At 43.0% G+C, this 13,949-nt stretch overlaps 1 protein-coding gene across 1 annotated transcript in view; it reads left to right on the forward strand.

The window, feature by feature from the left end:
- ALG14 (ALG14 UDP-N-acetylglucosaminyltransferase subunit) overlaps positions 1-8,415 on the forward strand; it is a 99,453-nt gene extending 91,038 nt beyond the window's left edge. The window contains exon 4 of the mRNA XM_029948367.1: positions 7,975-8,415. Within this exon, the coding sequence (XP_029804227.1) occupies positions 7,975-8,205 (231 nt within the window). The 3' untranslated portion in view covers positions 8,206-8,415. The remainder of the gene's footprint in view (positions 1-7,974) is intronic.
- The last annotated feature ends 5,534 nt before the right edge of the window (positions 8,416-13,949 follow it).

Raw genomic sequence — 13,949 nt, forward strand, 5'->3', positions numbered from 1 at the left:
AGAGACCTCAAGGTTCATAAATAGCTAGTGATTCTAGTGTTTAGGATTTATTTGGTTATTTCACATTATTTTCACATTATTTCCATTTAACTGTTAATACTCAGATGATCAAATACACATAAAAAAGAAGAAATGCAGTGTACCACATTGTGAGCCAAGGAATACGTCAGCCCATCTGCTACCCGTCCCCTTCCTTCCTGCCGTCCACCTCCGCCGATCACGGACACTCAGCACCGCCTTTCCTCAGGCTTCACGCGAGCTTCCTGGTCCCCTGACTAACCTCTATGTGTTACAGACCACCTGCTCTCCGGCTGCATTTTCTTCCTCACTCTCTTGATTATTCACAGATGCTTCTCCCTCCAGTTTTCTGAGCTGTTCCTTCACTGCGCTTGGCCTCCACGTCTCAGGCTGAGTCCTTTCCCCCACCCTTCCCATACAGGAGTACTTGCTCTCCTGGCCCTTCCCGCGGCAGCGCCCTCACCCACGTCCCACGGTGTCTGCTTCCTGCGCTCCCGTGCCCCTGGCCCTGCCTGCGCAAATCCCATTTCTGTCCTGACATGATCCATTCCTCGTCGGACTCTGCATTTGCTACTCTCAGAGTCATGGTTCTTTTCATACCAGTCCAGATTCTTATTAACAAATCACAAAAATACACTCTGGCCGGGGCACCTGAGTGGCTCAGTTGGTTAAGCATCTGACTGTTGGTTTCAGGTCTCAGGTCATGATTTCACAGTTCGGGGGTTGAAGCCCCACATCAGGCTCTGTGCTGATGGTGCAGAGCCTGCTTGGGATCTTCTGTCTCCTCTCCCTCTGCCTCTCTTTCTCTCTCAAAATAAACTTAAAAAATTTTTAATCTACTCTGGCTGATTGAAATAGAAAAAGAATTTAGTGAAAGGCTATTGAAAGCTACAATTATGTGATTTAAGAAAAATATATTATTTGGTCATTCAAATGACCAAATATATTTCTCCTATGTATTTGGTCTTAGTCCAAGGTTTCCGGCTCAAAGCTCCTAAAACCCTTGGAATTTCCTGTGATAGGGAATGAATGAGTCTTTTGTTACATTAATGAAGGTGACTTTTGGGTCCTGGTTGCTAGGAGGACCTCTAATCACAGGGTTGGAACTTTCAAGTTCCTCCCCAAATCCCCATCTCAGAGGAGGAAAGAGGGGCTGAAAGTTGAATCAGCAAATGGCCAATGACTCAGTCATGACCATGTAATGAAGTCCCCATAAACACCTAAAAGGGTGTTGGGGTTCAGAGAACTTCTTTATTGGTGAACACTTGGAGACTGGAAAGAGTGGCATGCCATACTTCACCTGTGAATCTCTTCAACTGGCTGTTTATTCATATCCATTATCATATCCGTTAACAAACTGGTAAACATAAATGCTTCCCTGAGTTCTGCGAGCTGCTCTAGCAAATTAAAAGAATGTAGGAGGAGGTCGTGGTAACTTCCAGGCTATAGCCTGTCAGTCAGAAGCACAGATTCAACAGCCTGGGGCTTGGTGACTGATGTCTGAAGTGCAGGTTTAGGAGCAATCTCATAGGATTGATCCTTTAACCCGTGGATTCTGGTACTATCCCCAGATAATGTCAAAATTGAGTTGAAGTCTCACTCACACTGCTGATATCCGAGAATTGTTTGATATTGTGTGTAGGGAAACCACCCCCACCCCCCACAAACGCTTTGAAATTGGGTCTGGGACCCTTAAAAGAAGAGCTCTCAGAATTACTGAGAAAGCTAATGAAGTTGGACTAGAAAACATGGAGGGACAAGATGGGAGCTAAACAGTTGGGGCCACGGCCACAGACCTGGCTTTGGGAAGACACTTCTGCCACTACTGCTGGGCAGTGAACACTGCCCCGGCACCGCTCGTGCTGGACAGGAGTCTCTTCAATGGCCCCTTTGCCACAAAAACAGTTCTTTCCTCCAGAGCTGCTTTTCTACGCCACGAGCTGCTGGTCATATCCAGGCAGCAGCTCTGGCCAAGTATCTGGCCCGTCCACTAGCTACAGAGGGGACCTAGACAGGAGTCACTTAGGCCGGTGCGAGGGACTCTGCTTGCTGCCACAGTTCATACAGTAAGAAATTGCTTAAACAGATTCTAGGCAGGAACAAAACCCAAAACACCACAGGACCCATTCCCAGTTCATGACAGTTGTTTTAATAAACTTTCTGCAACTTCCTTAAGTCCTTGAAGCTGTTTCTTCTAACCTCTCACTCAGCAAGAGCTCTGGAACGTAGTTCAGTCCAAAATTAAAACCTTACGGGTCATAGATATCTATACTATCTATACAAAGTTGTTCAAACAGCATGATTTAGAACAGAAAGGAAAGGAGTCAATCTAAATTTCTAACAGGGAAGAGTTAATTGAATTATGAGCTATCCATAGAATTAAGTATATATGCATTAATAATCATGGAATTTTTAAAGACTTTTAATAACACAAAACTGTAGCTAGACAGAATTCTACAATGTTTATTCATAAGCTCTCACAATATGTATGTGCATATGTGATCCTATTTTACAGTAAAATATAAATGTTTATATAAAGACATTCACTGAAAGGGAATACACCAAATGTTAACAGATTGACGAGATTAGAAGGATTACTTTTTTTCTGTATGCTTTTTGCAGTTGCCACAATGAGCTGAAAAGTATTCGTATTTAAAAGAAAATCCACCAGGAGCAAACTTCCAGTGCCACAATTTTTATCCTTTGTCATGTCTTCAAAAAATACAGTTTTGGAGCACCTGGGTGGCTCAGCCGGTCAAGCTTCCGGCTTCCGCTCAGGTCATGATCTCACGGTTCATGAGTTCGAGCCCCATATCGGGCTGTGTGCTGACAATTAGCTCAGAGCCTGGCGCCTGCTTTGGATTCTGTATCTCCCTCTCTCTCTGACTCTCCCCTGCTCGCACTGTCTCTCTCTGTCTCTCAAAAGTAAATAAAAAAAAATTTTTTTTTAAATACAGTTTTTCCCAAACCAACCTCAAAAATACTCAGAATCCTAATTCTTTTTTTCCTGGTATCAAAAGAAGTCGTTCTTTTCTGCAGAGTAAGTTCCTCCCTCACCACCGGTTCCACTGCTCTTTATGTTCACATGTAGATCATTCCTTCCATTCATTCCATTCTATAACCCTTTTCCCCAGCCGGCTTTGCTCACCCGGCTCCTCCTGGAGCCCTCCTCCCCTTTGGGCTCCCTCTTCTGCCCTGAATTTTAGCCCCAGGATTCACTGGAATAGCCATCTCTAGGGTTTCCATTACTCTTCTCTTGGCCAAATCCTACCATCTCTATCTCTGTATCTTTGTTTCGTGGCTACAAGAAACATTGATTCATTATCTTTGACACACTTGGGGTCATAGGCTTAAGTCAGGTGACCCTGTGGGTTTCTTATTTTTCTAAAATAAGAAGATTTGCTCTTAAGCACTGTATCTGACTCTGCTTCCTGTTAAGCCTTATACCTAAGATGTTTTTTGTCCTGTGTCTCTGGATTATTCCTCCACCTCAGTGTTTGCTCCCTCCTGCATCTCCCCATTTACCTGTCTACACAATGAAGCCAGTACCTAATAAATAGGAGTGTTGAAACCTGTGACCTCCACAGAGACTACCTGCCTGAGTCAGCCTAGCCTTGACAGTGGCCTCTGGTTCTCCAGCTTTAGCCATGAACCTAGAGGGTCTGCAGAACCGTCCCCGCAGCTCTATGCCTGCTGTTCACGAGCTCTCTCCAGCCTCCACCTCCACCAGCAAGAAGCTTAGCTTTCAAGCAGGTGCTTCAGAGTCGGACTCTACTGCTCTGTCCATTCCCTGCAGTTGCAGCCCTAGTTGGGCTCCTCATCTGGCTTTTAATCTCACCTTCACATGCTCCCTGTTGGATCACTCTCAGCTTCATGGTCTCTTACTTTCAAACCAATCCAGACCCCAAAGACCTTGGCCCATATTCTACATACGGAGTTCCTCCTAGGCTGGAAATTGAGTTCAGACTCTCCAAATTAACTCTATCTCTTCATACATGCCAGTGTTACATTTCAGCCAACAGGACTTGACCTGTGGTGACCCACATCTACAGAGCATGAATCCTCTTGGAACCACTGATCCGTGATCCGGCTCATCGACCCTCATGACTTCATATTTATATTAGCCCTGACCTCTTTCTGTTTTCTAGACCTATCACTTGTATTATTCTTAGTACATCTCTCGGATTTTCTGCTCTCAGAGAAGGTTTATGTATTGGTTTGTTAATTCATTTAGCAGGCACATACTGAACACTTACCAGCTGGCACTGCATAGAGTCAGAGGCTAGTCGGGGAATTAGACAAAATCAAGGGCTACGTCAATTAGTATACTTTTTATTACTAGTGACAGAAGTCCTGGTTCATGCTGTCTTAAGTAAAAATTGAATGTATTCCCTCACATACCTGGCAAGTCTAGAGCTAGATCTGGTTTCCTTCAGACACAGCTGGATTCATGGATCGTAAATGCTACCTTTGGGAGCTGGCCTGTCTTCATCTCACAGTTCTGCTCTGTTCTGCTTTGTGATGGCTTCATTCTCAGGGTAGCAAGATAAGTGTTAGCAGTGCCAGGCCTACATCCTCCAAGGTTTTAGTAGCAAAAAAGGTACTGCTCTCTCAGCAGCCCCACCAATGTCCCACTCCATCTTGTGGTTTCTCGTGGATTAGGTGCTCTTCCCTGAATGAGTGACTTTTGTCAGGGGAATTTGATGCCAGGACCGGTCAGACTGGAGTCATATGTCCTCTCCTTATAGTTGGGTTATGGAATCTACCCAAGCACTTAAGTTGAGAGAGAGAGAAGTACAGTACAATGGTTCCCCTGAAGAAGAGGCAAATGGATGTGGGATGGTTTTTGAAAAAGCTGTCAGTTACAGCCATTATGCTCATGATAAGTGTTTATGATAGGGTTACAAACAGAGTTGAGTGTAGCAAAGGGAGCATTTGACTCCATATACAATGGGCAAGGAAGGACACCCCCACCCCACCCTCCTTTACCCCTTCTCTCCTTCCTTTGAGCAAAACTTAATGAGTGCCTTTTTTAGAACATAGATGGCCCTAAGGAGCTTACAGAGAAGTAAGGAGGAAAGACAATAAAAACAATGCCCCCATATTGTTGGAGAATGTCCATTTTAAGAAATAGATATATGAAGAGTATTTCTGTGTTTTTTTAAAAGATAAGATCAACCATTATATTGTTCAACATCTTTTTTAATAAATTCCATTTTGTTCAATGCTTAAAATAAGTCTTTCATATTGGTATGCTTTAGTAAACAGTGGAAACTCCACAATCCACAGTTTTTTAATTGTTTTGCCTAGGCTTCTGTTAAAATTCAGAGTTAAAACCTGTGTTTAATTAAAAGTAGCTTTCCTTACCCAAAGTTTTCCTCAAGATTAATTTGCCATTTTTTCAAACTCTTAATTTATGATTTTGTGGTTTTATCGTGTCTAGGACTTTAGTAATAAGGTGACTCAAAACAGAGATAGGACAGAGATAAACAAATGAATGCCTTTAATTTCCACTTTTATCTTAACAGTCTCTGTTTCTGATCTATAGCAAGTTGTTAATGCATCTCCCACCAATGCCCACTCTGTATGCAGACATTTCCAACAGAATATTCACAGGTTATATAGTCAAATAGTGAAATGAACACATATGTACATTTCTTTCAAAGGCAATGAACACGAAAACATTTTTGTGACATTGAAGCCCCAACAAGCAGTCGTACATTATTTTTTAGCTGTAGGTTTTATTTTGTTCCGTTTCATGGAAAAAAAGATTGAGAAAAGCAACCCAAATCATCCAAGGATTAGGAAATACATTAATGCAGTGGTTCTCAACTGGAGACATTTGGCAACGCCTAGAGACATTCTTAATTGTCTTGCCTACTGGAATCTTGTGGGTAGAGGCCAGGAATACTGTTAAACATCCTACAATGTGCAGGACAGGCCACCACAATGCAAAATTACCCTGTCCAAAATGTCAGTAATGCCACTGTTGAGAAACCTTGCATTAATGGGATTTTTAGAATTCTGAACTCTGAAAGGATTCAGAACAATCTTTGTAATTTAGGCATAAGACAAACCTAGAGGCAAATTAGTCATAGAATCGGACTAATCCTGGAGCTGACAGAGAAAGTCAGTTAGTGCAGTCTCCCTGTGCATATGGTAACTGAGTCACAGGTAAAAAGTGACTGAAGCAATAGACCTCCTCCACTCCCAAACATGTGATCAGGCATCTTTCCCAATCTCTCTGTGCTTCAGTGTCCTATTATGCCAAAAGGGACAATAAAACTCGCCTCAGATGGGTGCTGTGAGGAGTAAAATAATGCATGTGGACTGTTTAGTGCGGTTTCTGGCCACAGTGAGTTATTGATAAAGAGTGGCCATGAGAGCTGATGTGGTGATTACTGTCAGGGCAGTAATGAGACAGTAACTGAACCCTGTTCAATTCAACGCTGTTGATCAGGGTTGAACCCTGTTCCTGACTCTCAGTCCCATGTTCTTTCTATTAGTGTCTTGAGGTGAAGGAGAGTTATAGGGACAACTCACTAGAGATCCAAGAAGACTGGTCTGGAGAGCAGTTTAGTAGCTGGTAATTCAAGAAAAACTGAACAAAATCTCTTCATAAAGACGGGATAGGTAGGTAGCCACTTAAGGAAGGCATGAAAAAAATCAGTTCCCACCTGAAACAGGCTACCGTCTCTCTTCCCAAAGTTCTGTGGATGGTGTGCCTCCAGGAAGGGTGGAGCCTAGAGCAGGTAACTTATCAACCCCTGAGAACCCTGACCGAGTCTTACAGCCCTGGCAGAGTGCCTGTCTGTCCATCGGGACAGCCTCTGAAATGCCGAGATGGTCAGACAGTACATCTGGGGACCCTTTCAACTCTGGTGTCTGATAAGTTTTGTGGACTATGTGCTGGACAGGTCATATGACGTTGTAGATAATGCCCAGCAGGCATGTGTAGAGAGCCACAAATCTCTGGTTTTATATTTATGGAGTAAAAAATAAAAATGCTTTAAAATAAATAAATAGATTTAAAAATGCTTTATTAGGTTTTACTAAATCAGTCAATACGAGCACATGATTACGATGTTGTGCAAAACAATTTTTCTCTGAAAATAATAAATTTTCTTACCAACAATTCCATGATTTCCTCTCATCTTTCTTAAAAGTCTTCTAAAAATTCTTTGCAGTTGCTCTAGGACTTGAATTTCTATTTCTCGTTACTTTCACCAAATAAAAATTATGATTTCTAAGTTGTTTTTAACCAGTAGCTTTCTATAAAAATTAGCAGAATTTAAAAGCATTATTATCTCTGGACCACAAGCACAGATTAAATTCTTTTGAGGGAAAAAAATCTCATTCATTTAGTAGCCTTCTCTCAAATATCCCGTTTGTTGGCCTGGACAATGATTATACATATAGGCCACAAAATTTGCTGGCCCAAAATGATTATATATATAGGCCACAAAAATATCCAACATAGTCAGTATTTAAAGACATTATCTCCTACATCTGACATGTTAATGCCCCAAGTGTTCTAAAGATTATTTTAGAAAAGCAACAAGAACAAGTTGGTCGGTGAGAAAACAGTGACACACGGCTGGCTTTGTCTTCTGTGTGTTCGTGTGACCCACAAGCAGTTGGAGAAAGGCAACACACACCTGTCCAGCGGATCCTGGCTGCGCACCAGGCTCGGGGCCGGACACCTCTGGTAGCACAGGGCAGGCCGCCCAGGCCCAGAGCAGTTAGGCTGCTTGGCTCGAGCCACACAGGTGGTAAGCGGAGAGCCAGCGGGGGGCCCTGCCTGCCCCTGTGTGCATACTTGATCTTGACAAGGAATAATTCAAGGCTTAGAATAATAAATAATCTCCTCCAAGGTGTGACTGTTTTTAACTTTAAATGCCTCATTTATATTAGTATTCTGTATGTTAATTTGACCTTCAACTTTTTTTTTTTAAGGTGTTGTGTAATGGACCAGGAACATGTGTTCCTATCTGCATATCTGCCCTTCTCCTTGGGATACTAGGAATAAAGAAAGTGATCATTGTCTATGTTGAAAGCATCTGCCGAGTAGAACATTTATCCCTGTCCGGAAAGATTCTGTTTCACCTCTCTGATTACTTCATTGTTCAGTGGCCGGCTCTTAAGGAGAAGTATCCCAAGTCTGTGTACCTCGGGCGAATTGTCTGATCAATGACAACTTTCTTCTCTAGAATTTTGCAGTCAACCATATTTATTATAATTGGGGGAGAAAAAACTACATGTTTATTGTAAAGACTTCTGAAGGTTCTGAGAATTATTGTGGTGAAGAGTAAAAGATGTGTAACTAACTCAGTAAAGAAACCGAAGGTGATGTTATAAAACAAATGTTAATAAATCGTTAAGTATTTATGCCTCTGAGCACCAAATTTCTTTTCTTTTCTGTCACTACCTGCAAGTTATCTGCTGACTTGACTTAGTAATATTTTTCCTACAACTAAATATAGAATTAATATGATTAGTAACATTTCCTGTTGTGCAGCTCTTTGGTTTGGTTTAGTTTTGTTTTGTTTACAATATTCTGCATTGTAGCGGAGAAAGATATTTCTGAGTTTTGTTCAGATACAACAGGCCTTACTTCCTGTATGGAAGCAGTGAAGTCCCTAGTGAATCCTTTCAGCATAAAGGAAGCAGTTACATTAAATGGGCTTCATGACAATTTGCCTTCCACAGGCTTCCAGAACTGTGAGCATAAACCACTATCTTTTTTTGTTCTTTGATTTTGCTTTGTGAGTAGTTGCCCTTAATCCAGAATATCTTTTGAAATCTCTTATTTAGGGGCACCTCGGTGGCTCAGTTGGGTGTACATCTGACTTCAGCTCAGGTCATAATCTCATGGTTCGTGGGTTCAGGCCCCAGGTCGAGCTCTGTGAAATCTCTTGTTTAATTGTTGAAATACATTAAAAAGTGACTTCTGTCATACATGATTCTGTTTTTCAGGAATCCAAACTCAAAATATTTCTTTCCCTTTTATTTATTTATTTATTTATTTATTTATTTATTTATTTAAAGTTTATTTAGAGAGAGTATGTGTGCAAGCACATGAGTGCAGGAGGAGCAGAGAGAGAGAGAGAGAGAGAGGAGAGGAGAGGAGAGGAGAGGAGAGGGAGAGAGGGGGGACGGGAGGGGAGGGGAGGAGAGCAGGAGGGGAGGGGAGGGGAGGGGAGAGAATCCCAAGCAGGCCCTACACTGTCATTGCAGAGCCCAACAGGGGTTTTGAACTATGAACTGTGAGATCATGACTGGAGCTGAAATCAAGAGCCGGACACTTAACCAACTGAGCCACCCAACTCCCGAAACTCAAAACAATTTTTAAAATGTTCAAGTGGGGCACCTGGGTGGCTCACTCAGTTAAGCATCTGACTCTTGATCTCAGCTCAGGTCTTGATCTCAGGATTGTGAGTTCAAGCCCCGTGTTGGGCTACACACTGAGCATAGAGCCTTTTGTAAATTCACATTGTCATGGCCGTAACTGTCCCTGGCATTTCGAGATGTTTAGGCTTGGCAGAGTGCATTTATGTAAGTGCTCGCTGTAGTCCAGGTATTCTAAGCAGTTTTCAAATATTAACTCGTTTAATCTAGTAACAACTCAATGAGGTAGAGACTATTACTGTCCCCTTTACAGATGACTTGTCTAAAATCACATGACCAGATTCAAGCCTCAGCAGTCTCGCTTGAGAACGAGGCCAGTTTCATGGACGTGTGGCCTGCGCAGCCACATAGTGAGGGACCCACAGTCAGGAGGGTCCTGCACTTGGTAAAACTCTGCTGTCACTCTCAAATTTCTTAATATCTATGGAACAAAGGACCCGCGTTTTGTTTTGCACTGGACCCCACCAATTATTTAGTTGGCCCTGCTTGAGAATCTGTTCCAACACGTAATGCAGGGCCTGGCCTGGTAGCTCCTCAGTGAGCACTCACCCCGTCCGCTTCTCCAAGCTCTCGCCTTTAACAAGGCACCAGACAGTGAGAAGAGCTCTTGTAGTGTTTGAGGGGTTTACCCCTCTTACATCTGATTAATAAGGAGGATGTGAATCTAATAAATGGTAAATTAATGAAGATCAGCTGTCAGTGAAAATAGGCATGAGTATCCGAGATGCTGTAAAATTAAAGTGCTGAGGCTGATCTAGCCTATCTTGTTCTCTCGGGAAATCTTCTCCAGATAAAGTAGGCACGTCTGTCATCACGGCGTTTTTCTAGGGGTTTGGCTGTGAAACCTCTGAATAGGGATGGTATTTTGCTGTCTGGTTCAGTGACCACAGAGCAGCCAAGCAGTAATTCATTGTGGCTTTGACTTTAATCATCAAATCTTAGGTACTGCCCCTGCTTCCATTGATGGAAAGGCCTAGAATGTCAGATGAAATAAGCCTCTACTTTTCCAGAGAGAAAGTGATCTTCTGAGGGATAACAGCATGTACGTTTTGTCCCCGTTGAATTTTGCTCTGCACCTTAAGTGGCAGGAGGTAACTAGTTGGTGAGTGAAACTGGACCGTGTACAGGTCAGTCCATGCCTGTCAGTGTGCCAGGGCAGCTTCCTGGGACCCCCACAGGTAATCCTGCCGAGGAGGCTCCCGTCAGGCCGGAGCACACAATGCTTAGACCGTGAAGAGTTGTAGGAAAAAAATGCCGTAATTTTTTCCAGCAATGTATGTCCCAGATGTTTTGCAGAGCCTCAACTTAGCGGTTAGCCTGGAATGTCAGAGAAAGAATCTCGTGTGTGTGTTATCACTAAAAATTTAGGAAAATCTTTCTGGATTCTGACCACTGTAGATCGGCTTGGCTCCAGATTATTTGGTAAACAAGTGCATGGTCTGCTGCGTGTTGTGTGGGTGTTATGGCTAACTCAGGTCTTCAAGGTCACATTAGCAAAGGGGACTGATTTGAGCTGATCGTGGGGACATAGTTTCCTTGTCGTGTCTGACCGTGGCATTGAAAAGCATAGTGCTGTAGTCTCAACTCAGACTGAAGATCAGGAACGGGCTTGTCCTTTCTGATTTCTCTTGAAACACTCTGGAATGTACCACTTACTGGAAGAGACTGTTCGTGAAAAATTAATTGCATCAGTCTTTAAATGAGAGACAAGGAAACCACACATCCTGCCCACACCTACTTCCCTGGAAGATTTTTATCTGCAGTTCAGTTGTCCTAAAGGGTTGCAGCAGCTGGCCAGGGCAGAAAGTCTGACTGTTGCAAATAGGACATCCAGAAGTCCTCCCGGGAAGCTGCGGCCAGGAACTTAGAGTGCCGTGAAACCGTGTCAACACGCGGAACGCTGTGCCATTTTAGACTGAAGAGCGGTGCTGCTAGGAAGGAGGTGACCCTCACTTTTCCTCATAAAAGCGACTTAAAACATGGTGTCTATTTGGCCTTCCAAAGATAGATTCAAACTGAGAAATGTACTTCCCCTGTACTGTGCAGTTCCTTAGATTGAATCAGTGCTTTATTTCTTCTCAAAAGCTCCATCTCACCAAAAGGAGTTTGACAGCAATGTATTAAGCCTTTTTTATCCACAAGAAGAGCAGCTGTGTGAGTGTTAGAGACTAGAGGGAGACTCTCTACTGGTGTCGGTCTCTTTTAAGGACTAACATGACTGGGTCAGGCTTACGTAGGATAATCTCTTTTGTAATTAACTCCAAGTCAGTTGATGAGGGACCATAATTACATTTGCAGAATCCCTGTTGCCATGTTAATGAAACATAATCAGGGGAGTGATATCTCACGATATCCATAGACCCACCCATACCTGAGGATTATAACTGTGTAAGTGGCATGGTATGGAATATTGGTGGCCATCCGAGAATTCTGCCAACCACAGTCTGCCAGAGGTTTTTTTGTTTTGTTTTGTTGCAGGGGGGGATGTTTTTCAAACCTGTCACTTAGATTACCGAACTCCTAGTATCCATGTTTTCTCATTTTTTTTTAATACAGGAAATGCATGTCTTCCAAACTGCATAGCTTTTCTAGCAAGTTATTCTGTGCCTTGGTTTGCTTTGCTGTCAATTAGGCATAATGATGGTCCCTACTTATAGACTTGTGTGCATCAAACTAAGATGGTACACACACTGTCTTTGCCACAGAGCCTGGCACATAATAGGCCCTCAGTAACTCTATTATTATCACCAAGATGACTTCTGTGTATGTAAGTGGCCTGTAGGATGGGTGTCCTTAAACGAAGTGCAACTACCATTTCCCACCCTCTATCATATGGCTCATTAAAAAGAAAAGTTTTAAACAGAAAATAACAAGGATTGCCATGGACATGGAGAAACTGAAACCCTCACACTCTGCTGGTGAGGCATATAGGATGGTTCAGCAGCTGTGGGAAACAGTGCAGCCATTCAAGTTACTATATGACCCAGCAGTTCCACACCCACGTATATACGACAGAGAATTGAAAATATACATTTACACAAAAACTTGTACACAGATAGATGTTCATATTGGCATTATGTAATAGACAAAAAGGGGAAACAACCCGAAGGTCCACTGTGATGGTGGATTAACAAAATGTTATGGTATGTCCATACAAGGGAATATTACTTGGTCAAAAAAGGAGTGAAATACTAATACGTGACCTGCTACAACGTGGATAAATGAACCATGAAAACACAGTGAAAGAAGCCAGCCACAAAAGGCCGTATATCCTACGACTCCCTTTACATGAAATGTCCAGAACAGACAAATCCACAGACAGAAAGTAGATTCATTGTTGTCAGGGGCTGTGGAAGGGACCAGTGGAGGGAACTCCTAATGCGTATGGGTCATGAAAATGTTACAGAATGAGATAGTGGTTATAGTTGTTCAACTCTTTGAATATACCAAAAACTACTGAATCTTATGTCACTTTAAATGGGCGATTTTTATGGTATGTGAATTATTTCTCAAAAAGCATTATTTCTCAATCATCAATAGTCAAGGAATCTATCCATATATCTATTTGTGGGTGTGTATACAGATGAAAAAAAATGAAACAGAAAAATTAGCACAGCAGCCAGGAAGCTGCTACAGGGAGTGTTTTTGTTTATTGTGATTCCAGCTCTGCCCATGGCCAGAGACTAAACAGACTGAAGATGCTGGAGACAAAGCATGGCTTTGGAGAAAAGCTGAGTAAGGACTGGATGAAATAGCATAGTGAGGGGGCCCAGAGGAAGAAGATGGTCTCAGCATGAAATAACTCCTTCCAAACTCCTCACTAAAGACGCCCCATTATACAGTCTCACAACCAGCCAAGATGACTGAGTAATTGTATTGTCAAAGTCCGCCATCCACATGCTCTTCTGAAAAATGACCTTGACTTCCCTGTCAAGAGGTAGAGTCCTGTGGCTCTCCCTAAACTGGCCTCAGTGACTTGTTGGACCACTAGAAAGCAGCAAGAGTAGGAAGTGATACTCTGACTTGCTCTTGAAATGCTTGCCCTCTAGATGCTTGACCTTGGGATGTCCCCTCAGTACCCGGGCATCATGCTCTGAGAAGCCCAAGCCACACACAGAGACCGTATGTGAATGTTCTGGCTCCCAGCTGCCTCCGAGGACAAACTCGGAGTCGTCTCAATCCATAGTGCTAGACGTGTGAGGAGAAAAGCCTCCGCATGATCCCAGGACCCCATGTCCGTCGCTCCGTGCCTCTCTAGCCCTCCCCGCTGAGGCTCAGACACTGGACCGGAGAAGAGGCCCCTCTGCGCCCGGTGAATTTCTGACCCACAGAGTCCATGAACAAAGATGAAATGGTTGCCGTTTTCTGCCACTAAGTTTTGGAGGATTTGTTACAAAGCAAGAGGTAATTGGAACAATAACCTCTCAGAAGGAGCCAGGCCTTCCACAGTTTGGTTACTTTGGCTTAATATTAGGAGAGGAAACGATTTCTTGCCCCCAAGGCAAAAGGAAGAAAATGTATTT

Source organism: Suricata suricatta, chromosome 8 (genome assembly GCF_006229205.1).
Source record: "Suricata suricatta isolate VVHF042 chromosome 8, meerkat_22Aug2017_6uvM2_HiC, whole genome shotgun sequence".
Lineage (NCBI taxonomy): Eukaryota > Metazoa > Chordata > Mammalia > Carnivora > Herpestidae > Suricata > Suricata suricatta.